At 42.5% G+C, this 27,918-nt stretch overlaps 8 protein-coding genes across 9 annotated transcripts in view; 6 read left to right on the forward strand and 2 right to left on the reverse strand.

The window, feature by feature from the left end:
• LOC124336387 (calcium uniporter protein, mitochondrial-like) overlaps positions 1-27,918 on the forward strand; it is an 878,707-nt gene that overhangs the window by 300,130 nt on the left and 550,659 nt on the right. The gene's annotated exons all lie outside the window — the stretch shown is intronic.
• Positions 1,773-11,048, forward strand: LOC124336076 (E3 ubiquitin-protein ligase RNF19B-like). Its single transcript, XM_046789706.1, has 8 exons — positions 1,773-2,751; positions 2,826-3,095; positions 3,226-3,431; positions 3,503-3,593; positions 3,662-4,041; positions 8,193-8,673; positions 8,916-9,268; positions 9,575-11,048. The coding sequence occupies exons 1-8, from the start codon at positions 2,328-2,330 to the stop codon at positions 9,971-9,973; spliced, it is 2,604 nt and encodes an 867-aa protein (XP_046645662.1). The 5' UTR covers positions 1,773-2,327; the 3' UTR covers positions 9,974-11,048.
• Positions 4,127-6,761, reverse strand: LOC124336236. The gene is made up of 2 exons (XM_046789963.1): positions 6,224-6,761; positions 4,127-5,700 (listed from the first exon to the last, which is right to left on the reverse strand). Exon 2 carries the CDS (start codon positions 5,625-5,627, stop codon positions 4,329-4,331), a length of 1,299 nt encoding a protein of 432 aa, XP_046645919.1. The 5' UTR covers positions 5,628-5,700; positions 6,224-6,761; the 3' UTR covers positions 4,127-4,328.
• LOC124336207 (cysteine sulfinic acid decarboxylase-like) lies at positions 12,540-15,395 on the forward strand. Its single transcript, XM_046789918.1, has 11 exons — positions 12,540-12,711; positions 13,098-13,283; positions 13,359-13,543; positions 13,606-13,712; positions 13,783-13,898; positions 13,966-14,217; positions 14,276-14,340; positions 14,411-14,489; positions 14,552-14,751; positions 14,815-14,959; positions 15,019-15,395. Exons 2-11 carry the CDS (start codon positions 13,116-13,118, stop codon positions 15,199-15,201), a joined length of 1,500 nt encoding a protein of 499 aa, XP_046645874.1. The 5' UTR covers positions 12,540-12,711; positions 13,098-13,115; the 3' UTR covers positions 15,202-15,395.
• On the forward strand, positions 15,551-17,275 carry LOC124336458. 2 transcript variants are annotated; one of them, XM_046790279.1, is made up of 4 exons: positions 15,551-15,741; positions 15,856-15,978; positions 16,633-16,782; positions 16,843-17,275. In XM_046790279.1, the coding sequence occupies exons 1-4, from the start codon at positions 15,588-15,590 to the stop codon at positions 17,070-17,072; spliced, it is 657 nt and encodes a 218-aa protein (XP_046646235.1). In that variant the 5' UTR covers positions 15,551-15,587; the 3' UTR covers positions 17,073-17,275. The 2 variants fall into 2 exon arrangements, with proteins under 2 accessions (XP_046646235.1, XP_046646234.1); XM_046790278.1 differs by lacking the exons at positions 15,551-15,741; positions 15,856-15,978 and adding an exon at positions 16,183-16,546.
• LOC124336206 (cysteine sulfinic acid decarboxylase-like) lies at positions 17,400-21,877 on the forward strand. Its single transcript, XM_046789917.1, has 13 exons — positions 17,400-17,624; positions 17,683-17,788; positions 18,719-18,979; positions 19,344-19,637; positions 19,715-19,899; positions 19,976-20,082; positions 20,157-20,272; positions 20,332-20,583; positions 20,644-20,708; positions 20,766-20,850; positions 20,913-21,112; positions 21,180-21,324; positions 21,384-21,877. The coding sequence occupies exons 4-13, from the start codon at positions 19,470-19,472 to the stop codon at positions 21,564-21,566; spliced, it is 1,506 nt and encodes a 501-aa protein (XP_046645873.1). The 5' UTR covers positions 17,400-17,624; positions 17,683-17,788; positions 18,719-18,979; positions 19,344-19,469; the 3' UTR covers positions 21,567-21,877.
• LOC124336329 lies at positions 23,191-24,600 on the reverse strand. Its single transcript, XM_046790096.1, has 3 exons — positions 24,448-24,600; positions 23,951-24,335; positions 23,191-23,877 (listed from the first exon to the last, which is right to left on the reverse strand). Exons 1-3 carry the CDS (start codon positions 24,574-24,576, stop codon positions 23,396-23,398), a joined length of 996 nt encoding a protein of 331 aa, XP_046646052.1. The 5' UTR covers positions 24,577-24,600; the 3' UTR covers positions 23,191-23,395.
• LOC124336674 (acetyl-coenzyme A synthetase 2-like, mitochondrial) lies at positions 26,133-27,704 on the forward strand. Its single transcript, XM_046790460.1, has 4 exons — positions 26,133-26,205; positions 26,936-27,111; positions 27,176-27,476; positions 27,523-27,704. The coding sequence occupies exons 1-4, from the start codon at positions 26,133-26,135 to the stop codon at positions 27,702-27,704; spliced, it is 732 nt and encodes a 243-aa protein (XP_046646416.1).

The following is a 27,918-nucleotide window of genomic DNA, read 5'->3' on the forward strand; positions in this document are numbered from 1 at the left end:
TCGTCCCGCTGTTATTGATTGCAAAAAAGGGGAGGAGAGGGAGGAAGAAAAGGGGAGGAGTCTGACGAAATAGAAAATAAAAAAAATCCTTGTGCTCCTGCTGCTGCGTGTTGGTGGGGGGTTGCGGAGTGCACGCGAACTCGACCGGATGACTCTCTCTCCTCTCTGTGTGTGCACACGCGTAGGTGAATCTCTTTGGATACGTTAGGAGATGATGAGACACACACAGAGTCTTTTACACGAGCGTCAAATCGTCGTTCCTTCTTCTTTTTCCCCCTAGAGAAACAAAAACCCTATAGAGCGCGGCTCCTTGATTTCCCCTGGAAAATGAGATCCTTATTTTTCTCCGCGTCTACGTTGATATTTTTTTTAACATCAACGGAATTCTCATTTCCCTTTTTTTAGATCTGACATTTATGTGTACTTTATTTATTTATTCCCGCCCATTTTTTTGAATTTTTGAAAAAAAAAAAATCATTTGTGTGGGAAAGTTCAGTTTGACGATCGATTTCCAGATATATTCTTTGTCCTGGTTCCTATGGCCTATCAAATATTGAATCGATTGATTAATGGATCAAAATGTCAAATGTTCGCGTCCGTCAAAATTTTATTTTTATTTTTTTTTCGGTTGGGGGGGAAATTAAATTTCTTCTTTCATCAAAATTTCATTTTCTTCGCAATCGACCCGCGCTCGCCCGCGCTGCTCTTTTGTGAGTAAGTACACGGGCAACGCGAATTTCTTTTCCTGATTGAATTTCAAAATCCGGTGGGCGACGAGATGGAAAGAAGAGATGAGCGGGAAAAAAACTTTTAAATTTTATTTTTTATCTTATTTTGATCGATCCGAAACTGCGCGCACCGCAGCCGCCATTTTGCCTATCAATCGATCGATATTACATATCACCATGTCCTTTTTTTACTCCCCATATCCTCCTTGTGTGTGCAGAGTGTGGAGACGGGCAGAAAACGGAAAAGGACCAAGACATTTTGATGATGAACGCTTGCTATAGTATATCCGCCATTGCTCATTTGACATTGATTTTCTTGGGTGGAAACACGCCGGGAGCGTTGCAAGTTCACCAATCTATAGAGAAGAAGAATGCTGAAGGGCTACTTTTTTTTTGCGCTAGCCCATAGTTCATCCATTATTCAAACGTCGCCGCGGCTGCCGTCACGAACTGCACGCGCCATTATCATCACCTGATCGATTTTGAATGGCAAATTACAGGGGAAGGATCAGAGGGGGAAAAAATTCTGCACGTCGTGGCATTTTTCGTCTAATTAGGCAATGCCATACATCTTGTTGTAAAACTACTTCCGGAATGACTGAAGTTGGAAATGCTACGATGGAAAAGTGGGCGGATAATTTGACCCCCTCCCTCTCCCAAGAAAAGAAAAAATAAATAAAAAACCATGAAAGTTTGAAGAGGAGAAATTGCTAGCCCCCTCCAAAAAGTTTTCACCATCAAAACACAATTGGATGGATAAATTTTCCCTTTTCTTTCAAAAGAAAATGAAACTCTCTTCTTCCTCATGACGTGGCAATTGTCGAGAAAAAAAGTAGGACGCAGACCCACTCAAAAGTTTCATTTTTTTAATAAGAAATCAAAAAGTTGCCTGTCACGAACTCGACTCGATTTGAATCTCCCGGCACAATCCAAGTCCCAGACAAGATGGCCGCCACGCCTCAAGGCTGGCGGAGTCGATTCTCTTCATGGCGTTGCGCTTGTTGCCAAGTTGCTCGACTCGACGCCACTGTTTTGCCCGTTAAAAAAGAGAGTTTTGCTATTGCAGCTTTCACACACACACACACACACACAAGAGAAAACTCCCGTTTTGTGTGTCCAACTCATTTATTATATCCCGAGACGATCGTAATAGAACGTCTTACAGAGCCTGGCTCGCCCCAAGTTGGCGAACATGGCTCCCAACTTTTGGTGAAACGAATCGTTGAAATAGAAAAACAAGCGACACCAAACGACGATCGATATATATCGCTTGAGCAATTGTTTGACTTGTGTGTGTAGACACGATTGCAAAATCTAAGCGAAAGAGATAAGAGACAGATTGGAACTGGTTGGAGAGATTTGTCGGTTGTTTATTGTTGTGAACAATGTGATGGCTCGGCCTGTTTCCGTCGCTTCTCTCGATTGTTCCAGTCAGTGGTTTTCTGTGCCTATTGTTGTTGTCAGTGTTCCATATTAGTTTTTCTCTGGAAAGAAAAGGGGGAAAAACACACAGACACCAAAACAAATACATCTCCCACTCATTTCGTTTGCTACCCCCTTTTGGTGGTGCACACCAGGGGCTGTCCAACGCCTCAGAGTATGAGTTCGATGCAACAGAACCCACCCAGAAACAGTTCCAACTCTCTCAGCAGTCAAGCCAGCATGACATTGCAAGCCGCCACCACCACTTTTACCAGTCAGCAGCAACTGCAGCCTGGAGCAGGGAAAGGCAAATCCAGAAAAAGAAAAGATCACTCTCCACCTTCCCCTTCACTGCTGCCAGATGGAAACTCAGTGGTTCAGCAGCAGCAGCCATGCTCACTGGCTATACCCATCACCTCCTCGTTCTCCAAGCCGGCCAACAAGCAAGGATTTAGGTTCTCCCTTCGTCGAATGCTCTACAACAGCCCGTTGGTGTCTCAAAGAAGGTCCAGGAGCCTCTCTGGTGGCAACAACATTGGGAATCCTGCACCCAGCAGCAGCAGCACCGGTGGGCTCAGGAAGAGGCAGTCCCCCTCCACATGTGAGTCCTCGTTGGTTGTCTTCTGGCTTCTTTCTCATCTCAAAAGACTCATTTGTTTTACATTTTTCCCACAGCCCGATATGAGTCTGAAAGCCCTTCAGATACCTCCAGCACTTCCCAGTCAGAGCTGCGAGTTCCCAACAGATCTCTCAGGTGCCCCATATCTGAGAACTGGGAATGTCCCCTGTGCCTGGCCGAATGCTCCAGCGAATTTTTCCCCGAACTTTTGTGCTGCACGCACCGTTCGTGCCTAGATTGTATGCAGCAATACCTGCGAATCGAGATTTCAGAGTCACGTGTCAACATCAATTGCCCAGAATGCTCAGAGCCCATGCACCCAAACGGTGAGTGTCCAATTCCTAACTATCAAGTTTCCCAAAAGAGTGAAAGTGGATTTGATTTCAATTTCTTTTCTTTTTCTCTAATAAACTTCTTTTGATTTCTATTTCTCTTTCTTTTATTTCTAATCGACAGATATTCGGTTGATACTGAACAATGAAAACCTACTGGAAAAGTACGAAGACTTTATGTTGCGACGAGTCTTGGCTGCCGATCCGGATTCTCGATGGTGTCCAGCTCCGGACTGCAATTTCGTCGTTCTGGCTACCGGTTGCGCCAGTTGCCCCCGTCTACTGTGTCAACGCCCTGGATGCGGCTCCTCCTTTTGTTACCATTGCAAAGTACCTTGAATTGATTTTCACATTTTCTCAGCTTTTTATCAATTTAACATTTTGGAATTTTTCCCTTCCAGGCCCTTTGGCATCCGAACCAAACGTGTGACGCTGCCCGTGCTCAGAGATCTTCCATTTACGGATCATCGTCCAACTTTAAAAATACTCAGCGTAAAACAATTGAAATTCCAAACATGGAAGACGCCGATTTTAACCGAAAAACAAATTTGTTTGTCCAGGTGACGACATCAAACCGTGCCCGAGATGCCAGGTGCTGATAGCCAAGATGGACGACGGCTCTTGCAACCACATGACGTGCGCCCTGTGCGGCTCCGAGTTTTGCTGGCTCTGCATGAAGGAGATTAGTGACCTACATTATCTCAGCCCGTCCGGCTGCACCTTCTGGGGCAAGAAGCCCTGGTCTCGCAAGAAGAAGATCCTCTGGCAGCTGGGCACCCTGGTCGGAGCCCCGGTCGGCATCGCCCTCCTAGCGGGAATCGCCGTTCCGGCAATGATCATCGGCATTCCCATCTGGGTGGGCAGGAAGCTTTACGCCCGTTTCAAGACCGTCTCCAAACACAAGCGCAACATCATCATCACTAGCGGCGTTGCGGCATCGGTAAGAGTCGAACCTAACCTGAAATTGTTTTCAAATTTTTCTTCTTTCGGTTGCTGGGCAGGATGTGGGTTGATTGCGCCGGCCGTTATCGGATCAAAACGAAAGTTTATTTGACTTTTTTATTTTATTTTAACTCCATAAATTTTCATCACAAGAGAGATAGGAGGGAAAGCCACAAGAAACGAACGCAGGAAAGGGGAAACAATTGGAAGCGGAAAGGTGGGAATGTGAAGGATCGACAGAATTGGATTTTTCTTTTAAATTTTTTTAGATTTTGTCCAGTCATTTTAAAAGACTTTCTCGTTGCTGAGGTCGACGAGGACCTCGCAGAGTCGCTCCTCGGTCGCCTGGTGGCCGATGGCCAAGTCGACGGAGCCGATGCCCAGCAGGACGGCCAGCAGGAGCGACTGTTCGTACTCGGTTTCCAGCTCTCGTCGCCCGTAATTGAGTTGTCCCTCGACGTCGAGTCCTAGCGAGGCGGCCGTCTGGCAGAATTGATTCCAGTAGGCGTCGAGGATGTGGCCGGTCCGCGTCCGGCGCACATCTCCGGCCACGGAAGTGACGAGCAGCAGGGCCAGATCGTTTGTCGGCCGGCTGTAGGTGGCCATCTGCCAGTCGAGAATGGAACACTCGACGCCGGCCGCTCCGTCGCCGACGTCGGCCGTGGCGCCTTCTGCCGTCTTGTGGCGGAAGAGGAGGTTGTTGCACCAGAAATCGGTGTGGGTCAGCGTGGCGATGGGACTGGCCGGTCTCAGCAGATTGGCGATCGTCTCCCGAGCCCTGGGCCTCATCTTGTGCAGCTTGGCCAGCACTGCGTGAAGCTCGGGACGGTCGGCCGTATGCAGGAAAGTGGCCAGCTGCGGCAGGCCTCGCTCCAGTAGCTGCTGGTAGGATTCGGCGGCGGCTTCCGGCCGGAAGAGGAACGGGAAAGCCTGGCCCAGATCGACGCCCAATCGGAGCCGGTAGGCCAGGACGGATGCATGGATGCGGGCGATGGATTGAACCGCCGACGTGGCCTCTTCCAGCGACAGTCCCAGATGGAATTCCGTCACTTGGTAGCCGGACGCTTTCATGTTGTCCAGCACCAGAACCGAGTCGCTGCCCTGTCGGTACTTTGCGTAGAAGCAGGACGGGACGGGCCAGGGCTGGCCTCCGCCACCTCCGTGGCCGCCACAGAATTGAGTCAGGGCCGGCATGAGCGTCGTGTAGAAATGGATCTCCCTGACGTCGAATCCAGCCTCAAGGATAAAGTGGCGACAGAAGGGATCCTGCGACAGGAGCTTGGCCATCAGATGGAGCTCCTCTTCCGGCATGGATTCATCCCGGCAGAGAGTGACGTCAATGGCCAGCAAATCACTCAGCAAGTTCTCTCCTTCCTCGCATCCTGGCCGCACCTGGAACTGCTTGACGCTGACGGTCTGGGCCGGCTCGTCCTTGCGGATGACTGGCTCCTGGCCGTCGTCGACGTCATCATCGTCCTTGGGCCCGTCGAGCAGATCGCGCCCGTTGGTGCTGTAGTAGAGATGTAAAATGCTCTCGAGCCACTCGGCCGTGATGGACGACTCATCCGAAACGTCTACCGACATGTTTGATTGTCTCGGACGTTCTGTTTTTATTTTCCCCCCTTTATTGCCGGACTCGTTGCCTGGACGCTGTGACCTGGAAACGAGGAAAACAGGGAGAAATGTTACATTGATTTTTTTTAGATTTTCAAAGGCTGGATCGAGAGGGAGATGAGAAAATTCCGCTCCAGTGAGCCGGACGAAATGTATCCGGTCAGCAAAAAAAACAAAATTAAAAAGAAATAAAAGTTATTTTCCCATTTGGTTAAAAAGAAAGAAAGAAATGTGAGAGGGGGAGGGAGTCACAATTCACTGAGATTCCCGAGTTGTTCACGTGAAACTTTCTCTTTCCAGAATAATAAGGGGCCGGAAGGGTGGCGCGAGGTTCTCAATGACTCATTTCCATTTTTCCTTCCAAACCAAAACGACAAAAGAAACAACTTTCTCTCCTTTTTCTTTGCCTGGAATTTCTGGTTAATTCTTTTTTTTTCAAAGAAAAACAAAACACTTTCCCGCTGACTTTTTGTTTTTTCCCATCGACGCCCCCGGGAGTGGTGAAGAACAAGTCGTGATTGAGTGAGAGGGGGCTTCACTCTCAAGATGACGATGATAACTTGTACCTTTTGTCAATAATCAAAAGTAGAAGGGTAGTCCCCCCTTTGGCGCTTTTGTGTGGGTGGCGCTGGAGTTTTCGTGTTGTCGATGGGAGCGTCTCCTTTTGTTTTCTTGGTTTTTGGGCGCCGCCGTCGGAATGAAACACAAGACGAGATGGCCGAGTGAGAGCAGATGGGGACGCTTAAACGGAATGAGACGTTGTTGTTGGTGTTTCCATTCGATGGAAGGGGAGGTCACGGCGAACGATTGTTGTTGTTGTTGTTGGATTGTCGCCGAGCGGATGTTGTTGCCGTCGACACTGTATGGTGGCGGGCGGGACTGGAACGACGCGTCTGACTCTAGCGACGGCGGCGTATCGACTGTGCACGCGCTGCTTGGAAAATAAAAGGAGAGGGGCGGATGTGTGTGTGTAGGAGAAGAAGAAGAAGGAAGGGTGGGGAGGAAAAGGGGAGGCGGAAGAAGAAACGGGCGCAGGCAGGGGAGGAGGGGTGATGGTTGTGCACGGCCGTGCGGAATGAAGCGACGGTGACCCACACACAAAACTACACACAAATAAAAAATAAGAAAAATGTTCAGCCCGACGAATGGTAATTTATTCATGGCCGGCCCGGCACGAAACACAAGAGTCGACAGGAAATATTGTCTTTCTCGGCTTGCGCCAATGTGTCGCCCGTTTTGCGGCTGTTTTTCCTTCCGCAATTGGGTGGGAGGAGAAGAAGAAAGAGGCGGACTGCAGTAGAACCGACCCAGCATCTATTCTCCTATCTCTCTCTCTCTCTCGTTCTGGCTCGCCCCAGTAACTCGTCGGCTCTCCACCGTTTTTGGATCGATAGATGACAGACGGTGTGACACAATAAGGATCGCTCCTACCTCCTTTTTTGACTGCTCATCGTTTAGATCCGGAATAGAAAAAAAGAAAATTTGGCCCATCGTCATATTTGATGTTGTTTTGTTGCACTTGATCGACAATCCTATTCCCGGTCGATCCTGAAGGAAAACGGGAGATTTCTGTCTTGTTATTGTTGTCACTTCCCCCTCCCCCCCCCCCCCCCCCTTGACGTAAGCCCCACTCCTTCTCTGTTTGCATCCATCTCCATTTGTTCCTTCCATCGCGGGTGGGCTATTGATTTTTTGCTTTCCAGGAACAAAGTGCTGTGGACGACTACTAGACAACCAACCGGACGACTACCAGTTTGGGTGTCTTCGTCTGCGTTTTCTACTATCCCCTCCACAGTCTTATCTAACAATCACGCAAAGCCGGCGCCGCTCCGCCATCTATCGCTTTGATAAAAACTGGGCTAGCGCGCGAAATGGCAATTGAAAAATATCTCCTTTAAGAAAAAGATATTATAACCATGTCTAGCGCGCAGCTGGACCGGACGCCAGTGAAATGGAATCACATGGGGTTATGTTATATAAGAAAATGTCGATATCCTTTTTTCTTTTTTGCGTTGAGGTTGACTGACTCCTCCCTTTTTTTCTTCTTCTTCCATGCAACATTGGAATTCACCTTCGATGGGAGAACCTTTATTGCGGGAGGGGGTGCCTGGACTTGACGGCCGCCAAAAAATAAAAAAAGTAGAGAAAGAAGTTTACGCTCTTTGGCTTTATACTCCCCGAAAAAGATCGATACGTTGGTTCGCCCATCTGGTCGTTTCCTTATTTTATTTTTCTTGTAAGAAGTTGTTTTGGAAAAAAAAAAAAAATGCGAAATTGTGTTTTTCTTCTTTTTTTGTTTTTTGTCGGGTTGTGTGTACATTGTACGAGACCGCAATGGCACTAGTACGACTGCTACTAGCAAGCCCCTTGGCTTATAGTCCACGACCCTCTGGGGGTACCAATCAATAAGTTATCCGATCCAGCATTGCCGGATTGACAAATTTAATTTGAATTTCCCTTGTTGTTTTTGCCTATTTCGCTTAAAATTGATTTTGAATTTCCCGGTTGTTTTTTTTATTTCTATTATTATTTTAGGTGTTGGTGGCGCCGGCCATTGCGGGAGTGGCCGTCGGTATGGGAGTGCCGATCCTGTTGGCTTACATTTACGGAGTGGTGCCCGTTTCGCTGTGCCAGAACGGCGTGTGCGGAGTGTCGGCTTCGCCGCTCGGCGTCCGCATCGATTTCGACGACGATGATGATGTCATTGTCGGCATTGTGTCCGGCTCCTCGGCTGGAGGTGTGGGAAGCGCCGTCGGGACGGGCGTCGCAAGCGGAAGCGGCGGCAATGGCAATGGCGGCACCGGCGGCAGTACCGGCGCTGGATGCGCAGTAGGAACCGGAGGAAGTGATGACCTTAGCGCGATGGACGGCAGCAGCAACGACCACGGCGGGCCGACCGCCTATTTCTCCCGCGGCGGCGCTGGCGGCATAGGCGTCGGCCAGGGCAAACACAACACGGACGCCGTCTCACTCGATCACGCCACCAACCTTGGCCTCGTCGGCAATCCTTCCATCGGTAATTTGTCATCCGCTTTTCATTTCCCGTCCGTATCCGTGTCAAGTTGAAACTTGGTCGGCAAATTATTTAGAAATTGAAACTTCCCGCCTGTTACATGAATTTTTGAAACGGCGGGAAAAATTCAATTATCCAAATTGTCTTTTGAAACAATTTCACAGGGAGATTGATGATCGTCTATTTTTTAAAATCAATTCTAAATGGAAATTGAATGAAATTAATTTTGTTTTTATTTGTTGCAGGGGAGGCGAGTGTTGCGCTGTCGGCTTCCGGGTCTGCTTCGCTGGGCAGCGCCAGTCAGCTGTTTGTTCGGGACCGTGAAAGCGACCGTGAAGATTGCGAGTCGGCCAGCCAACTGGGACTGGCCGGCAGCATCGTTTCCAACGCCTCGGCTGCCCGGCGACTGGAAGTTCAAGCCGAGCTGGTGGCCATGGCCGCCTGCTCGCCCAACAAACGTTCCAGTTTCGCCTCCTCCGAAACGGCCTCTGCCACCATCAGCCTGTCGGAGAGATCCAACACCCTGTCGATGGCCGACGACGGCGCCGCTTCAGTCGCCTCGACACGAGCCCTGGCCGGCTCGCTCCTCAGCTACAAGGTTGAAAAACAATTTCATTTTGTTTGTTTTGTTGGTTATTTCTTCACTTTAGTCGGTTCCACTTCGTTAACTTTTGACGCACCGCCCAGTTGCAACGACGGGCGGCCATAACGGCCGGCCATTTTGTGCTGCCGGCCCGCAAATGAGTCATTAACCACGTCCACATTGCGGGAAAGTGTCTCGAGTTGAATGGGCTAAACAATTTGGGTTGTTTTTAACGGCCTTCGAGAGAGAGAGAGAGTCAACAAACGCGTTTATTCACGGATGGATTGTTTCTATTGGCCGTTTGTTTTTTTCTTCTTCTAGATGGGAGACACGAGTTCGGTGCACAGTTACCGCATCCCTCACGCCGGCCACACGTCCGCCTCGGCTTCGGGCAGCGTCAAGTCCGGCTACGCCCCCATTGAAATTCACGCCTGCCTCAACGACGGCGACGATCTGCCCAGTGGCGCCCGCTCATCCAGTCCCGTCTCCATCGTCTCCCTCTCGGGCGACGAGGTGACGCTGCCCGGCTTGGTCTCGCTGAGGCGATCGGCCCGTCGGGCCCGATTCGGCACTCAAGGGACGGCCGCCAGCGATAGCGAAGATCACGGCCAAGTCCGATTCGACGATCAAGTCAGTTACTTTGATCGAACGACGGCCCTGGACACTGGAAACTACGCCACGGATGGATCGGATGGCGTTCAAACTCCCGAAGAAGATTAAGGAGCTACTTAAAAGGAGCGAAAAGAAGAAAAGAGATTCGACCAAAAACAATGAAAAGATCTATGAGAAATGAATTGAAAAAGGAATGTCGTTTGTCCAGCCAATTGTACTCCCCCAATTATCTTTCTGAAAAGAAACGGAAATAATTTTTTTCATCATTCATTTCCCGCCCTTTTTATTTTTCAAAAATATTCTACGCAGTATTTTTTCATTTCGATCCTGACTGTTTTTGGTTTTTTTTTTTCAAATAATTTCCAAGATATTTCTCCCGATGCGTTGATTGCGGAAGATATATTATAACTAGCTCTTGTTTGCTGTGATCGCTGTGGATGTGGTACTTAAAAAAAGAAGAGAAAAAAAAAAGAAAGAAAATCAATTATTATTAAATATTATCATCACTTTTCAATTCATTTTTTTGTTTGTTTTTTTCGTGTTTTTTTTTATGTGTCGGCGTGAATTGTTTACCTTCCCACTCATGATTTCCCTCCCATAATCTTTGGTAATTGTCGATGAGCTTTTGTGCATCCCTCCTTTCATATTCCTCTCAGTCCGATTGAATTTTGGTGCCTAAAATTCGTTTATGGATCTTTTACCCAATTTTTTTATTTTATTTTTTTTATTTCTGGTGCACTCCCGGGACACACAACGCGAATTGATTGATATCAATGTTTATATTAATTTCATGTTCGGTTGTATTTTTTGTTTATTTTTCTTTAGACAATATCCCCCCCTTCCCCCCCCCCCCGATGAAATGTTTTCCTCATTGGACTTTTGTGTATACGCCGCACCTGTTGAATTGATTACCTCTCTCCACAATTCGTTCTCTCCTTCCACTTTTGATTTGTTCTCTTTTTGTTTTGTTTTGCTCTTTTTGGGTTTGTCGAGCCTGTCTCTCTTCATCCGGAACGAGTCGTGTTCTATCCGACATCTTTTTTTAATTCCGGACGGGGGATTGAACTTGTCACTTCCAGTCGTTGATTTCCCCTCTCCAGTTATCTTCTGCTCTATTTTTCTCTCTCTCTCTCTCTCTCTCTCTCTTCAAAGGCGAATGATCAATACAGAATTATTACTACTACTACAACTACTTGAACGCTAGGTACTTTGCACGTCCATCGACAGGAGAGGCTCCTTGATTGGTCCACCTATCGATTGGACGGAAGCTGCCAAAGGAGAAGGATCAGCTGTTTTTATCCGACTGCCAACTTGATGAGAGCCAAAGTAATTGGGCCAAATCGTCGGCAACTAGACGTGATGATTGCTTCTCTGCTCTTAACACACTGATTTTGTTGTTGTTGTTGTCGTGATTCTTTTTTATTTATTTATTTATTGACATCCGCCATTTTCTCCGAGGGCGTTATATACAGTATTGATCGGTGACTTGTTTCGTCGGAGGACGACCGGATATTTCACGCCATCATCATCGTCTCGTCATTTTCCCATCCGCAGGGGAGAAATCCTCTCGTCCAGTCGCCATGGTGACTGTCTATACCTAAATCCCCAAATCGTGATTGCGATGCGTATTGACCCGTGTCTTTTAGATATACCTTTATCCCCCCCCCCCTCCCTGGTTCCCGATCCCGTTCCGAATTTCGTTTAGAAGCAGAGTGGAAGAAAAAGGGGATGGAAGACACTCAACCAGAAGGAAAAATAAAATAAATAATAACGGGATTACCTAACACGATTTCCCGACCGTTTCCATGCAGAAATAAGGACGTGGTTTTTCTCCTTCTTTTCTTCTTTTTTTATTTTAAATATTTATTTTTAGCATCAAAGAATCTATTTTTTTTAACAATCATTTCTCTGCTGCGGATGAAAAGGAGAACAAATTGATTCCCCTCGGCTGATGCTCGTAGAAATCAAATCAGTTGATTTCCGTTTTCGCTCGAGTTGTAACCGCCTCGCAATGCTCGCCCAATTAGAGTCTGCAACTTTTCCTCGTGAGCGTTTGAAAGGTAACACAACTCAATTGCATAAAAGAGTATAGAAGCCATCCGGAGTAAAAAAAAAAAAAAGGGAAAAAGTTGTGCAGCGATTTAGATAACAAGTTGATTGTGGAAGCAGCAGCAGCTTTTTTCCAATTAATTCCCAATGCTGATTGAGAGCGGATGAATCACAGTGCCAACAGTGAATTGGTGAACGCCCCCCCCCCCCCCCCATCACTCCAGATGCTGAGCTGGGAATGTTATTGATATACAGAAGATTGTAGATGGATGGATGGACAAAACAAATGTTAATGCCTTAAAAGGTTTTCCGTACAAGAAGATATAAAGTGGGATGTATTATCTGTATGTTGTTGCGTTATTCTTGCGACGACTTGATGAATGGGTGGATACATTTCCTCGTAATATGCTCAAGGGGTTGCCATCATCCACACACATCCAGCATTTTCTTGCCTGGATTCTCTGCCAAATTTGCCATTATTTTCCACTAGGATGGGCGCCTCCAGCCCACCCAAGTGCGGAGAGAGACGACGCTAAGCGGTTTGGCGATTACACAGGAAAGAGAGAAGACCTTGTGATAAGACCACTAAACTTCCCCCATGACTCAACCCAGAAAGCCAAAAATAAAGTGCTGGACACACAAAAAGGATCAAACTTGTAACTGCTGCCCACTCTCGCTCTTACCTCGTTGGACATTCCGCACACACCATCTTGGCACTCCAAGCAAAGTTAACTGCGCTGGCCCGTTTCTCTTGGTTCAACATTGTTTCCGACGACAAAGTCGACAGCCAGCCAAAGGTGAGTGCAAGTGCATTATTGTTGAATGCGGTCATTAGTAGTTTATTTATCTACCGGTGAGGCAATGTGCTGTGTTTCCAGCGGTTGGCATTGTTAGCCAGCTGTGTTTATATGATATGCATATTTTGACGTAAGGTTTATTTGTTGTAACGGGTTACGCAGCTCGAGGAATATTATAGAATATGATGACACCACCAGGTGAGGTCATTCAATGATTAAAAATGACGGTGCAACTATATTATTCAGACCATTGGCCAGGCGGCGTCATCAGACGACCGGTGTTTTTTGTATTAATCCCAGCAGAATTTACAGTGACACTAGTGCCGTAGTGCGTGACTTTTTTAAGGATGATATTTTAATTATTAAATCGTTTTGCGGCGTTGAAGGTATTTCATCAAAGGAAAATGGAGTCTCTAGCTGGCGAAGTAAAACTGGGAGATGAAAAGCAGCAAGTGAACGAGGAATTGTTGCTGAAGCAGATTACAGATCTCGTTATCAACCAACGATTGTTGTCTGGTAAGGCCAACGCAGAAGATCGAGTAGTGAAGTTTGTTCATCCCGAAGAACTTAAGGTAAAGATTAAAATTTGTTTCTAGCAGATTTTTACTTGGATCTCCATTTTATTAACATTTTGTGTTTATTTTTAGGAGTTGGTGGATCTCTCGCTAGGTGGCAGTTCATTAAATCACGTTCAAATTTTGGAACTTTGTAAACAAGCTGTGGAATACAGTGTCAAAACCAACCATCCGAAGTTTCTGAATCAGTTGTATCATGCAAGCGATCCTGTTGGACTTGCAGGAGCCTGGCTGTCTGATGCTCTTAATACCAACTTGTAAGTAAAATCTAGTTATATTTTGTAGAATTTTATTTAATTGCTTTCTTTTTGTAATATAGGTACACATTTGAAGTAGCACCATTTTTCATGATGGTCGAGTATGCAATCTTAGCTCACCTAAGAGGTTTCATTGGGTGGGAAGATGGTGATGGAATATTTGCACCTGGTATAATCATCGAAAAATGTGCAGTTTATTAAGTGTACTACTGCATTTGTCTAACTGATTTCTGTTTTAGGAGGTAGCATGTCAAATATGTATGGAATGGTTCTTGCTCGTTACAAGAAGTTTCCTGAGGTGAAAACAAAAGGAGTGGGCAGCATAGGTGAATTGGTGGCATTTACTTCGCAAGAGGTTTGATATTCCCCACTTAAAATCACATGTATATTTATGTGTAACTTTCAAACTTGTTGTTCTACAGGGTCATTATTCTATTTCCAAAGCAGCTCACTGGATAGGCTTGGGAACTGACAATCTTATCATTGTCGCCTCTGACAGCTCTGGAAAAATGATACCTGCTGAATTGGAAAATAAGATTGTCAAAGCTTTGGAACAGAAGAAAGTTCCTTTTTTCGTTAACGCAACATCTGGGACCACAGTTCTAGGAGCTTACGACCCTTTAGAGTCTTTGGCGCTTGTATGCAAAAAATATGACGTTTGGCTTCACGTCGATGTAAGATAAATCAAAGAAATCATTTAAAGTTCAACTAGTTACACCTTTTATATTTTAGGCTGCTTGGGGCGGAGGCGCACTTGTCTCTCATAAACACCGTTTTTTGATGGATGGCATAGAATTGTAACAAACCTTTTACTTTTTTATTTTATTTTTTTATTCTACATTTAATTCAAGTGACTATTTGTTATAGGGTGGATTCTGTGGCTTGGAATCTTCACAAAATGCTCGGAGCACCTTTACAATGTTCAGCTTTCTTAACGAAACACAAGGTATTCCAAACTATAAAGGTATTATCGTTGATTCGATTATTACTTCATCTCAATGTGCATAGGATATTCTGCATCGATGCAACAGTGCCTCGGCCACCTATCTGTTCCAGACTGACAAATTCTACGATACGCGCTACGATACTGGAGATAAGAGCGTTCAGTGTGGTCGCAAGGTAGACGCTTTCAAGCTGTGGTTAATGTGGAAAGCTCGTGGCGATCGAGGTCTGGAAGAAATGGTTGATAATGCCTTTGAATGCGCCGAGTAAGTCCAAATGAACCATTAAGTTTTTTAATGTTCGGTATTCATTTTTATTTGTCACCAAAGGTATTTCTCACGTCAAATCGGTCAACGTTCAGAATTTCGACTAGTCCTTTCAGAACCTAATTGCACGAACGTTTGCTTTTGGTACATTCCACATCAGTTGAGGAATTGTCAGGAATCTCCCGAATGGTGGGAACAAATTTCCAAGGTAACAAGACATCCGTACTTTACATAATACGATGATTTACTCAAATTGAATTACTTTAGGTAGCGCCTGCAATCAAGAAACGAATGGTGGAGAAAGGATCTCTCATGATTGGCTACCAACCTTTACCGCATAAGAATTTAGTCAACTTTTTCCGTTTAGTCATCCCTTGTCAGCCCCGTCCTACTCACGAAGATATGGATTTCGTAATCGACGAGATTGAAAGATTGGGATGCGACTTGTAAAACCTCCCAACTAAATCTTCCTTTGCCGGACAGTATCTTTTTAAAATTGAAAAAAACATAAAGAGAGTAAAAAAATGTTATAGATTTTCTAGACGGCAAAGTCGTTTTATTCTGTAGTGTACATGCTTTATCAGCATATGTCTATTTTCCTTCAGTGTAAATTGATTTATTACAATTGGGACACTTGCGTTTTATGGCATTATAAGGAGTTCTTATGAAATTTCATTTCTTAATCCATTTAATAGAGTACATACCAGGTTTAAGAACTGCCAACCAAAGTTAAACTTAGCTTTTCAAATTTAGCGCCAACGGCTGTTGACTGGTTGTCATGACCACGGGACCTCTGCAGTAAGGGTTTAGTCTGAAGAGAAACCTCAACAACCGCCATGGCGTCCCATCACGACGACGGTGCCTCAAAAATAGCTAAAGCTGCTGTGTTAAGTTTCTTTGCCACTTGCTTGATTATTATTATCGCGTTCTCAACAAATTCGTGGTTAGAAACAGACGGCACGTTAGAAAATCCCAAATTCATACAGTTAGGTGAGTCAATGTGAATGTCGACTTTGACAGACCACGCCTATGCCTATCTATATTTTAAATATCCGTTTGTTTTTACGTCATTGTAAACTTTTTTCTCGTTTTACGCAATTGCAGGTCTCTGGAATTTCTGTTTGAAAGAATTCAAAGATGTGAAACACTTGTATGATAGAGTTTTCAATGGATGTCGTCATGTCTTGGATGAGGAATACCACATCATAGACTGGCTTCTCAGGCCTCGTAAGTCAAATTTTCTATTTTTATTAATTTTTAAATAAATACTGGGATATTATTATTGCTAAATTTGGAATAAAAAGATAGTATTCAGTTGTAAAGATTAGATATCCTTATGTTTACTATGTCAAGTAAATATAGAAATATTTGGCTTCTTTCACCAAACGCTCGCTAGAGGGCTCCAACGATTGTTGTATGCTGGGCGTTGGTCTAATGGCGAAAGTGCATCACAATTCACTGTGAATCCCTAGCGTGGGATATATTCTTTTGTTTTCAACGATTAATTACGCTCAAAAAATGACAAAAACACGAAGTACCGCTGCCAAAATCGCCCTTCCTTTGTTTTTTGTCGCTGTTGTGTGCATATCCGTGGCCTTTTCAACGACACATTGGCTGGAAAACTGGTCAAAGTACTATGGAGATAAATTTGATAAATTGGGTTTGTGGGTCCATTGCTTTCGTTCGTTACCCGATCCACACGATACTCTCCACTTGAGATATTTTACGGGCTGTCGATGGGTTTTCAATCCTTTCACTGCTGGATATGTTGAGATGAGGGACTTTCTCATGCCTCGTAAGATTGCTACTTGTTGATTTCTGTTGACATACATTTCCCACCAAGGCTTGGCAATCTAATCTAATTTTTGTTTCCATTTCTAGCATTCTTTATTGCTGTACAGCTGTTTTTTACACTGTGCTTCATGTTGATGCTAGTAGGCATAGCAGGGACACTGATGTATGTTTTGTGTTTCACATATGAGCACCAAGTCAAACTCTTACGTGCCCTTGCATGGGACTTGACCATTGCAGGTAAGCACCTATAAACACCTGTCTTGATGTTCGATCACTAACTGGCAATTTTTTGTTTAGCCTTTTGTGGAACAATTGCTGTTATCACCTTTGGAGCCTTAGGAGATTCACGTGATTGGATGCCAGACTTTGAGCACAACTTTTTATCATGGTCGTTTGGGTTGGCAGTTGTTGGAACCTTTGGCCTTTACCTCTCTGCCACTCTATTTTTTATTGAAGCTAAAGTTCAAGCCAAGAAACAGAGAGATACGACATCGCAAGCGACTTTTTCTCTGGAACATAAAGTATGAAATGTTTCTTAACTTTTTTTACATTCTGTTGTGCATTCCGTTTTTGATAACAAAAGCCGTCCACTTCATTCGTCTATTGTGGCACAAACCATTTGTCACATTACGTTAGATTGTGTTAAGCTAAGATTATACGAATCTCAGTGCAGCTATTGCACTTTTGGCCGACTTTTACTGTGTGACTGAATACAATTTTGTAACTTTAACAATTTAACTGATCTTAGCTTTAGATATAACCTAGTTTTTGGTGAATCAACAGGTAACACATTACTTGTCCTGTAGTGGAAATTTCCTGATTTTTTATCTTTTACTATCTAGAGGTTTACATAAATTTAAAAGGTAAGTGCCGTTGACGCGGGATGCAAACTTTGCTTTAAATTCATATCTTTGTGTTCTATTGCTCTGAATTTTCGTTGTTCTGTAATGTCAAGCAATTCATTGCATTGAAATAACATTCAAGGGTTTTTCAGAACCCTACTATGTAACCAGTTGATTAAGTAATGGCACTGCTTGAACGGAAATTACCAAATTGGGATCGGTACACACACAGTCATAGTAAGTGCTAAAGTTCAAACCATTTTATTGTTTGATTATAGTGAGATTGAGATTTTAGAGATTGACATCGATGTAATCAGAGGAAGTTATCCTGGCGAACTGAGCCCTCACCACAGACATTGAAGGGAAATACCAAACGGAATTCATCAAAGTGGAGGCAGCAGGTAAGAACTTTTTATTATATGCTGCAAGTTGTCGACGAATGCACATGCTCCAACAGTGTATGCATTAGGCGCAATCGTTTAATTGACCAACACGACATCGTTAAATTGAATAATTTTAATTTGTCATGTTGGTCTCTTATTTTTAAGCGATGGTTGCTATACTTTGTAGTCATTTTCATACCGAGCGAATAAGTGGCGCATCTGTCCATTTCATATTTTGTTCAAATTTATATTTTCTAAATTAAAACCGAAAAGTGAAACGCATTTACTAAAGATAAACGATACACGTAGGGAATAAAGCGTTTTATTCTCGTATTGATTTGATTTAATTTCGATCTGCCATGGATCTGCGAAAGGCAAATAAATTTAAAATGTATTTTTTTTTGTAAAACTGGCAATCAAAATTAGTTTTTCAAGTCCCCCGCTCTTATTTTAAAAAATAGATACGCCAGTTTATATTCACTCATGCACAGCTTAAATGCCCGCGCAACCGTGAAAAGATTTTTTAAAAATTTCAATCTGTTAATGAATTAGTTGCGAATGAATTTTCTCCCATTTCTAGTCCGACCCGCATTTTGTAAATTTGGCAATTGAAATTGTTTGTTTTTTCTTGTCACGTCTACATGTTTACAGATAGAAATTTGAGAATCTGTTTGAGCGTTAAAAATGATTATTTGCATACACAGTAAAATTTTCTCAAAGAAATTCCCACCCTTAAATGAATTGGAGTCGAACAAATTTCCTCCCATCCCCTTTGTAAAATCCTGCGCGAATAAAAAAATGGCATTATTTTTATTAAAGATGAACGAGGTGTATCCTTTTAGGGTTTACATTAAGGAAAATCGCTTGAATTCAAAAATTAAATTAATGTTTATATCTGGCAATCGAAATGGGTTTATCACGTCCCCTGACCTTATTTGTATCGGCCAGACAAGCGAATTATTCTGGACGATTGCGCAATTGAAATGCGGTTTACAGCTTTTTCCACTGGGGATTTTTGGAGCTATTTGTCACTCCTATTCGGTGATGCCCATGAGGAAAAAGTTGAAACCCCGCTTGTAACAGCAGCTGCTGCCCACTCTCGTTTAACTCGTTGGACATCCCGCTCACGATCTTAGCGCTCCATAAGTTAACTGCTGGCCCGTTTCTCTTGGTTCAACATCGTCCGACGAAGACGACATCCAGCGAAAGGTGAGTGCATTTGCATTATTGTTGAATGCGGTAGTAGTTGATTTATCTATTGGTGAGGACATGTGTGTTTTCCGGCGGTTTGCATTGTTAACCAGCTGTGTCTATATGCACAAATTGACGTAAAGGTTTATTGTCGTTTCGTAACGGGTTACGCAGTTTAAGGAATGACGTGACACCAGTAGGTGAGGGGCGTCACGTAAACTCGGGGAATACCCTAGGGGGTCGCCATATTCCCTGAACACACAATTTTTTCACAGCGCTAAAAAAATTAAATACACTAAAAAATCACCAGTAAAAAAAAGCTGTAAGACACACACACACACACAAAAACACTATTTATCTATTACTCTGCTATATTATTCAGACCATTGGCCAGGCTGCGTCATCAGACGGTGTTTTTTATAAATCCCAACAGAAATTGCAACACTAGTGCGCGATATTTTAATTATTAATTCGTATCGTGGCGTTGAAGAAATTTCAACAACGGAAAATGGAGTCTCTAGCTGGCGAAGGTACACTGGGAGATGAAAAGCAGCAAGTGAATGAGGAATTGTTGCTGAAGCAGATTACAGATCTCGTTATCAACCAACGATTGTTGTCTGGTAAGGCTAACGTAGAAGATCGAGTAGTGAATTTTATTCATCCCGAAGAACTTAAGGTAACACTTGAAATTTGTTTCTAGAAGATATTTTTAGTAAAAGCTTGGATTTTCATAATTTTCGTGTTCATTTTTAGGAGTTGGTGGATCTCTCCCTAGGTGGCAGCGCTTTAAATCACGTTCAAATTTTGGAACTTTGTAAACAAGCTGTGGAATACAGTGTCAAAACCAACCATCCCAAGTTTCTGAATCAGTTGTATCATGCATGCGATCCTGTTGGACTTGCAGGAGCCTGGCTGACTGAAGCTCTCAATACCAACTTGTAAGTTCTATTCATTTAAATAAAAATCTGTAGGAATTTTATAAAATTTATTTTGTTTTGTGTTTTTGCAATAAAGGCACACATTTGAAGTAGCACCATTTTTCCTGATGGTCGAATGTGCAGTCTTAGCACACCTAAGAGGTTTCATTGGGTGGGAAGATGGTGATGGAATATTTGCCCCTGGTATTATTAAATTAAACAAATGTATTGTTTATTACGATTTCTGAACTTGTCTGTTTAAATCATACATTTTTTAGGAGGTAGCATTTCAAATATGTATGGGATAGTTCTTGATCGTTACAAGAAGTTCCCTGAAGTTAAAACAAAAGGAGTGGGCAGCATAGGAGAATTAGTGGCATTTACTTCGGAAGAGGTTTTCCATTTCAAATCACGGATGTTTGTCCTCATTTTACAAAAATTATTCCTTTACAGAGTCATTATTCTTTGGCCAAAGCAGCTCATTGGATTGGCTTGGGAACTGACAATCTTATCATTGTCGCCTCTGACAGTTCTGGAAAAATGATACCCGCTGAGTTGGAAATTAAGATTGTCAAAGCTCTGGAACAGAAGAAAATTCCTTTTTTCATCAACGCAACAGCTGGGACCACAGTTCTAGGAGCTTACGATCCTTTAGAGCCTTTGGCGCTTGTATGCAAAAAATATGACGTTTGGCTTCACGTCGATGTAAGATAAATCAAAGGAATCATTTAAAGTTCAATTAGATTTACACGTTTTATATTTTAGGCTGCTTGGGGCGGAGGCGCACTAGTCTCTCAGAAATACCGTTTCCTGATGGACGGCATCCAATTGTAACATACCTTTCATTTATCTTTTTTCAAATCAATTTCAGCGTGTTCTTTTTAAAGGGCTGATTCTGTGACTTGGAATCTTCACAAAATTCTCGGGGCCCCTTTACAATGTTCAGCTTTCTTAACGAAACTCAAGGACAAGGTATTCAAAACTATAAAGGTATTATCGTTGATTCGGTTATTACTTCGTCTCGATGTGTGTAGGATATTCTGAATCGATGCAACAGTGCCTCGGCCACCTGTCTGTTCCAGACAGATAAATTCTACGATGTGCGCTACGATATTGGTGATAAGAGCGTTCAGTGTGGCCGTAAGGTAGACGCTTTTAAACTATGGTTAATGTGGAAAGCTCGTGGCGATCGAGGTCTGGAAGAAATGGTTGATAATTCCTTTGAATGCGCCGAGTAAGTCCAAATTAACCATTAAGTTTTTAATGTTATTATTATTGTTTATTTTTATTCGTCATCAAAGGTATTTCTCACGTCAAATCGCTCAACGTTCAGAATTTCGGCTAGTCCTTTCAGAACCTAATTGCACGAACGTTTGCTTTTGGTACATTCCACATCAGTTGAGGAATTGTCAGGAATCTCCCGAATGGTGGGAACAAATTTCCAAGGTAACAAGAAATCCGTACTTTACGTAATGCGATGATTTACTGAAATTGAATTACTTTAGGTTGCTCCTGCAATCAAGAAACGAATGGTGGAGAAAGGATCTCTCATGATTGGCTACCAGCCTTTGCCTCATAAGAATTTAGTCAACTTTTTCCGTTTAGTCATCCCTTGTCAGCCACGTCCTACTCACGAAGATATGGATTTCGTAATCGACGAGATTGAAAGATTGGGATGCGACTTGTAAAACCTCTCAACTAAATCTTCCTTTGCTGGACAGTATCTTTTTAAAATTGAAAACAACATCAATAGAGTAAAAATATGTTATCGATGTTGCTAGACGGCAAAGTCCTTCTTTTCCTCTTGACTTTCAAGAGGGTTCTGGGGATGGGGATATTAGGGCGGGTCTTCGGTCTACTTGGGAATCGTGCAAATTTTACTTTGATCTTTTCTGTGGTGGGTTTTTCGTGGTTTGGATTTAGGGAAGCAATAATTTAACTAATTTTGCTTTGGATATAATCTAGTTTTTGGTAAAACAATAGAAAACATTTTACTTGTCTTGTAGTGAAAATGTCCTGATTTCTGATCTGTTACACGTCAAGTAGGACTAATCCAATACGCCGAAAGAAGATAGTCTGCCGTTCCTGACAACTGATGCTCGCTGCTCTGAATAGGAAACGTTTGCAGCTAATAATTCTACTTCAAACTTAAGGGCTTGGTAATGTTTTAGACTAAAACATCGCAAACTAAAACTTTTAGTTCTGGTTCAAACTAAAACTTTTAGTTTGCGAGGTGAGTCATAGTATCACGTCACTCTCACAGTATTTTAATCAAAATTGCTGAAAGTCAGTTTCAAATTTTGCATTGGAAAAAAGAAAATATCTAAAGACCAGGCACCAGGCAGAGGCCGCAGAGCAGAACGCCAGAACCGGGTTTTTCCTGTTTTCCAGTTTGTTTAAAAAATAAAATGGGCATCGCCGCTTCTCACAAATGTCTGTCTGCACTCTGCAGTGCAAACCAAAAGCTATTCTGTAGGCTGTAGCTACTGGCAAAATCATCACTTTGTTTTCGTTAAATCTGGTTTTGTTAGCATGTTAGTGTTAGGAAATAGTTAGGACATAAACAGTGCCAACTCAATTCAAAATGTTCTGACAAATTTCAAACCATTTGATTGTTTGATTACAGTGAGATTGTAAAGTGAGATTGTAGATATTAACGTGGACGCGTAATTAGATGAAGCATGATAAAAGTTATCCTGACAATAGTTCTGGCACTTGGCAAGATGAAGAAAATTTCAACACGTGAGCCATCACCACCGACATTGAAGGGAAATATCAAACGGAATTCATCAAAGTGGAGGCAGCAGGTAAGAACTTTTTATTTTATGCTGCGAGTTGTCGACGAGTGTCGAGCGATGTTCGTAAAGAAATTCCCATGCCTTATTAATGAATTGCAGTCGAACGAATTTCCTCCCGTTCTCTATTTTTTTTCTCCCATCCCATCCTGCGTTCGCGTAAGGAAATAATTCAAATAGTGAAAATTTTCCCTAAAGATAACCGAGATGTGTAAATGCATCGTTATCATGTTTGTTGAAGCGATATTTTAAAAATTAAAAAATTGAATCAATTTTTACATCTGGCAATCGAAACGGGTTTTTCACGTCCCCCTGCCCTTATTTCTAAATATATTGTAGGAATGAATTTTTCTGGACAATTTCACAACTGAGAAGCGAGTGCAAATTCATCAAATGAAATTATTTGAAAATTCCGATCCGTAAGTGAAAATGTGAAATAAACGCGAATGAATTTCCGCCCGTTTCTTTACTGACGCGCATTTGATAAATCAGGAAATTGAAGTCGGGGTTTTTTTTTACTTCTTGCGTCTACATTTTTAAAGATAGAAACTTCAAACTTGATTAGTGTATTCAGTAAGTGTAGATAGATACATATCAAATCTTTGTAAAGAAATCACTACCCTTTAATGAATTAGAATCGAACGAATTATCTGCCCTTACCCCAACATTTCCCTTAAAACATTTTCGTGTCGACGCTCGTTTTGGATGTTGAACCGGAAACCTCAAAGTGACGCCACAATTTCCTCCTCTAACATGAAACCCGTGAAATGGGTCCGGTGGTTACCGTCGTCAGCAATACAATGCAAATACAAGGAACCAATATAAGTGAACTGCACCCAGACTTGATCGCCTTTTTTCAAGTTCAGCGTCGACTGGAAGGTCAACGGACTATATTGAAGAACAGGGGCGTTATCCTCATAAACATTACTCACCCCGATTCGAATCCCGTTCAAATAAAGAAAGGAATAAAAATCAACAGCAGATGAAGAACCAAGACCCGCCACTCCCGCGAAAGAAAAGAAATAAATTCCCGGTCGCGGTGCCGTGAATATTCCCGATGCCAAATCCATGGCATTTCCCTCGTTCACCCGCGCCAAATTGAACGTAATCGGAGTGTTTTCTGTGTCAAAATCAGAATTTCTCTGGACGTAGAAATGGACGGGCGCCGATTTGACGTCGGCGTATCCAATCCATTTCTGGAAATCTTTTCATTTAATTATAGAATTGAAAATCAGATAATTGCTACTGAATAATTGGTGAGAATCTAAAACGTTTACCCGCATCGTCAGGGAGTTTAGTGAAGTCGCAGTAAACGGATTCCATTTTCGCCGATCCCATGACGAAATAAAATCCACTTAGGGTGTGGCCAATAATTTTGAGATCCCCGCAAGAAGACGGCAGTCCCGGGATGGCAACAGCTGATTGATTGTTGCTAATTGAAACAGAAATAATGTCGGTTGCTGCTGTGCGTTCATTTTTCTCTCGTAAAAGGGAAGTTAAAAGCGAATCTTGTTGTTCAACTTTGGCCTCCAGTACAGTCACTTTGGCCTGCAGTTCAATCGTTGTCGATTCCAAGCCCTTTAGTTGATCAACTTTGTCCTCCAAACTTTTCAGTTGTTCCACTTTGGCCTCCAAACTCTTCACGACTTGTTTCATTTCAATCTATTGGCAATAAATGAAATAACATAACAATAAGACATCACAAATTACAAATTGAATCGGACAGTCAACGACAAGAGCGCCGCGTGAAAATTTTTTTTAAATAAATTCTTACATAATTTTCATTCAGTTGTAGGAATTCTTCTTCCATGGAAAAGGCAGCGCCTGTCGAACTCGGCGTCCAACAAATCAAAACCAACAGCAAAACAACTTGGGTGAGTGAAACTACAGAAAAATGCGCCATTCTTTAGTTTTTCGTAATTATAGTGAGACTATGTTTTCCAACTCGACGTGCGTTTCAATTTATATAGTTATGACCCTCTGTTGCATGTAACTGAAAGGTTACACTTGATAATTTAGGTAAACAGGTTTTTATGTTTATATAATCCCTGTAAAAAAGAAGATAAGTTTTCGATTAGAATTTTTAAATGTCAGTCTCATGGTTTGATGTTATTTGTTTTATGCGTGGCTATGGACAATCTACTATTTACTGAAGTGGGGATTACCTTGCGCTTGTTGACATGGTAAAGCAGGGAAAAGAGAAGAAAAATAAAACCAAATATTGACTTGAATGCACTGAAATTAATTTAGGGCATATAAAAAATAAAATACGTCGTACATTTATATTAGGGCAAAAGTTGCATTAAATCATTTCCATCTTCTTCCATCCTTTGGCAGAAAAGATTCCGCTCAGTTTACGTCCCATTCGCTAAAACTGGCAATCATAATTAGTTTTTTTAAGTCCCCCGCTCTTATTTTTAGAGATAAGTACGCCAGTTTATATTCACCCATGCACAGCAACCGTGAAAAGATTTTTGAAATTGATTTCAATCCGTCAACGAATTAGTTGTGAATGAATTTTCTCCCATTTCTAGTCCGACCCGCATTTTGTAAATTTGGCAATTAAAATTGTTTTTTTTTTTTCTTGTCACGTCTACATGTTTACAGATAGAAAATTTGTTTGTGCGTCCTACTCCTTATTCCTTAATGAATTGGAGTTGAAAGAATTATCTTCCCTCCCCTCCTTAAAATTCCCTTCCCCAAATGTCTGTGCCGACGTTCATTTTCAAGAATTTTTAATTTTTCGGAATTATAATGAAACTATTTTCCAACTTGACGTTCGTTTCAATTTATATAGTTCGACCCGCATTGTTGCGTTGTGTTTACATAATATTCCTGTCGAAAGAAGATAAATTCAGCGATTAGAAATTTGACTGACTGATGTTAAAAATTTGTTTTGCTCGTGGCTATGGACATTGGATTGGACAATCTAACGTTTATTGAAGCGGGGAATAACCTGCGGACTGCTCGAACAAGGAAAGGAAAAACAAATACTGTAGATATCAATTATTGACTCAAATTGAATTTATTTTTCATCCGCGGTTTTTTACGTAATTTATATTCGTAAATTCGAAAACAAAAAAAAACTAAACAATTGTGTCCGAGATGGAATCTTCCATCAATTTCGTCTTTTCACCTATACATTCTTATATACACGGCCGGAATTTTATTCTCTGGCTCTCGCAGTCAAATTGCAACGATTTTGTTTCGGTTAAACTGCTAAAGGAAAAATTAAAGAATTTAAGCTCGAGAAATTGATGGGATAAGGTGGCACGAACTCTTCTCTCGCCAGCCTTTGGCGTTTTTATCAAACCTCTCGCGCATCTACTCTGCCGAGTGTTGCAAAAAAAAAACAATTAAATTAAAAAGGTTTTTTCGTTCAGCCTCAGGGTTCGGCCGTCTCTCATATACCGGTCTATTACAGCAGTAGCCAACTTTCGAGTACTACGGCGTACAACAATGTCCCACCCGTCTTACGATGATAATAATCGATCTGACATGCCCCAAACCAATTCCAGTCTACATAATCATGGTCTGGTATTATTTGTTTAGTATACGTGGCTATTGACAATCTATCGTTTATTGAAACGGGGATTACCCAGCGGACTGGTCCAACAGGGAAAGAAACAGAAAACCAAAAACAAATAGATTTCTATTATTGACTCAAATGACCTTCAAGGCCAAATTAGTTTAGGTATTTTTTAAAAAGAAAAAGAAATGATTCGTAAACGAAAACAGCGTCCTAATGTTCACATTTAACATGATATGCAGAAGAAATAGGTTGGCACTCTTCCTGTCCCATGTGTTATGTATTGTTGTTGTGTATTTTCGAATGTATAAAATGTTTTACTTGTATTCTCTTAGTTTGATCCCAGGCCGTCATTGATGGGAATTCGTTACATCCACTTCACCATTCAAGAGTGACACAAACCAAGTTAGTTTGAATAATTTTATTCATTTTTCAAGTAGTTACTAATTTGTTGAGATAAACATTTACAGTGTCTAGTTATGTAATAGCAGATACGGTCAATATTTACCTTGACGTTGATCACGATACTACACTCGCAGCGGGGAGGGACTTAAGGCCGTAAGTCCCGGCAATGTTTTCTCCTTCCCGCACAGGGTGGAATTAATTGAACATGTGGTAAATTGCCAATAGTTAAGAATTGCCTGGGTCCTTCAATTCCTTCGGAGATATATCCATTCTTTAAATTTACTTTATTTAAATCGTTTAATTAATATTCTATTGTTTGTGACTACAGCTGGAGCTAGAATAGTTATTACTGCTGACCAAGGAGTGCGATGTGGCAAATTAATTGAATTGAAGAAAACGGTTGTGACAGCGGTTGAAAAATGTCCGACTGTTAAAACTATTCTCGTAGCCAAAAGAACGGGAAATCCTGTCGTTTCGTCCCCTCTTGACGTCGATCTCGATGAGGTTGGTTTAAAATAATTAATTGTTCTATTAACTGTAACATTAACCAACGGCAAATTTTTGTCAGGCGATGGTTAAAGAGAGCGGCGAATGTGAACCGGCCGTTTTGGACAGCGAAGATTTGCTGTTTATGCTCTACACATCCGGCAGCACGGGAAACCCTAAGGGGATTGTTCATTCCCAAGCTGGCTATCTTCTTTATGCGTCGTTGACACATAGTTTAGTTTTCGATTGCAAAGAAGGAGACATTTTTGGTTGCGTGGCTGACATTGGATGGATCACGGGCCATTCTTACGTCGTGTACGGCCCGTTGGCCAACGGAGTCACGACTCTTTTGTTCGAGAGCACGCCAACATATCCCAATCCAGGTCTCGATTGGACGTTGACGTTACGTAATTCTCTTTTTCCCAACAGGTCGATATTGGGAGACTGTTCAGCGACTAAAAATTAACCAATTGTATGCAGCTCCTACGGCCATTCGCTTGTTACTGAAATACGGCGACGAACATGTCGAAAAGTATGATCTCAGCTCTGGGCTCTGTGGTATATGGCATGCCGATTTACGGAATCTGGCCTGCTATATTCTAGGAAAATAGGTAATGTCTAATATTTATTAATTTTCCAAATTCATCTTGATGGGAAATCTTTTCTGCAAAGGGGGAGGAGTTGAAAGGCAATGATGTAACACGACGTTGTTACCTATAGAATAATTGTAACCAGGTGCCTTGTTCTTGAAGGCACGCACCATTTATGGAACCCACAGTCAGCTTCCTGGAAACTTATTATCGACATTTTTAAAAGTAAAAAATA

This window comes from Daphnia pulicaria, chromosome 4 (genome assembly GCF_021234035.1).
Source record: "Daphnia pulicaria isolate SC F1-1A chromosome 4, SC_F0-13Bv2, whole genome shotgun sequence".
Classification (NCBI taxonomy): domain Eukaryota; kingdom Metazoa; phylum Arthropoda; class Branchiopoda; order Diplostraca; family Daphniidae; genus Daphnia; species Daphnia pulicaria.

What these genes read in the sequence shown, in the direction of transcription:
- LOC124336076 (XM_046789706.1), top strand. Translation starts at nt 2,328, where the DNA reads ATGAGTTCGATGCAACAGAACCCACCCAGAAACAGTTCCAACTCTCTC. An exon ending in CCTTTTGTTACCATTGCAAA is followed by an intron (nt 3,432 to 3,502) that starts GTACCTTGAATT and finishes TTTCCCTTCCAG; the next exon opens with GCCCTTTGGCATCCGAACCA. An exon ending in GCTCGCTCCTCAGCTACAAG is followed by an intron (nt 9,269 to 9,574) that starts GTTGAAAAACAA and finishes TTCTTCTTCTAG; the next exon opens with ATGGGAGACACGAGTTCGGT.
- LOC124336329 (XM_046790096.1), bottom strand. Translation starts at nt 24,576, where the DNA reads ATGGCGCATTTTTCTGTAGTTTCACTCACCCAAGTTGTTTTGCTGTTG. An exon ending in TACAACTGAATGAAAATTAT is followed by an intron (nt 24,336 to 24,447) that starts GTAAGAATTTAT and finishes TATTGCCAATAG; the next exon opens with ATTGAAATGAAACAAGTCGT. An exon ending in TAAACTCCCTGACGATGCGG is followed by an intron (nt 23,878 to 23,950) that starts GTAAACGTTTTA and finishes TTAAATGAAAAG; the next exon opens with ATTTCCAGAAATGGATTGGA.
- LOC124336206 (XM_046789917.1), top strand. Translation starts at nt 19,470, where the DNA reads ATGGAGTCTCTAGCTGGCGAAGGTACACTGGGAGATGAAAAGCAGCAA. An exon ending in TGGCATTTACTTCGGAAGAG is followed by an intron (nt 20,273 to 20,331) that starts GTTTTCCATTTC and finishes ATTCCTTTACAG; the next exon opens with AGTCATTATTCTTTGGCCAA. An exon ending in CTGATGGACGGCATCCAATT is followed by an intron (nt 20,709 to 20,765) that starts GTAACATACCTT and finishes TTCTTTTTAAAG; the next exon opens with GGCTGATTCTGTGACTTGGA.
- LOC124336207 (XM_046789918.1), top strand. Translation starts at nt 13,116, where the DNA reads ATGGAGTCTCTAGCTGGCGAAGTAAAACTGGGAGATGAAAAGCAGCAA. An exon ending in TTGATGGATGGCATAGAATT is followed by an intron (nt 14,341 to 14,410) that starts GTAACAAACCTT and finishes TATTTGTTATAG; the next exon opens with GGTGGATTCTGTGGCTTGGA. An exon ending in GGTGGGAACAAATTTCCAAG is followed by an intron (nt 14,960 to 15,018) that starts GTAACAAGACAT and finishes GAATTACTTTAG; the next exon opens with GTAGCGCCTGCAATCAAGAA.
- LOC124336458 (XM_046790279.1), top strand. Translation starts at nt 15,588, where the DNA reads ATGGCGTCCCATCACGACGACGGTGCCTCAAAAATAGCTAAAGCTGCT. An exon ending in TCCCAAATTCATACAGTTAG is followed by an intron (nt 15,742 to 15,855) that starts GTGAGTCAATGT and finishes ACGCAATTGCAG; the next exon opens with GTCTCTGGAATTTCTGTTTG. An exon ending in AGACTGGCTTCTCAGGCCTC is followed by an intron (nt 15,979 to 16,632) that starts GTAAGTCAAATT and finishes TTCCATTTCTAG; the next exon opens with CATTCTTTATTGCTGTACAG.
- LOC124336236 (XM_046789963.1), bottom strand. Translation starts at nt 5,627, where the DNA reads ATGTCGGTAGACGTTTCGGATGAGTCGTCCATCACGGCCGAGTGGCTC.
- LOC124336674 (XM_046790460.1), top strand. Translation starts at nt 26,133, where the DNA reads ATGTCCCACCCGTCTTACGATGATAATAATCGATCTGACATGCCCCAA. An exon ending in TTCCAGTCTACATAATCATG is followed by an intron (nt 26,206 to 26,935) that starts GTCTGGTATTAT and finishes TTGTGACTACAG; the next exon opens with CTGGAGCTAGAATAGTTATT. An exon ending in TTGACGTCGATCTCGATGAG is followed by an intron (nt 27,112 to 27,175) that starts GTTGGTTTAAAA and finishes AATTTTTGTCAG; the next exon opens with GCGATGGTTAAAGAGAGCGG.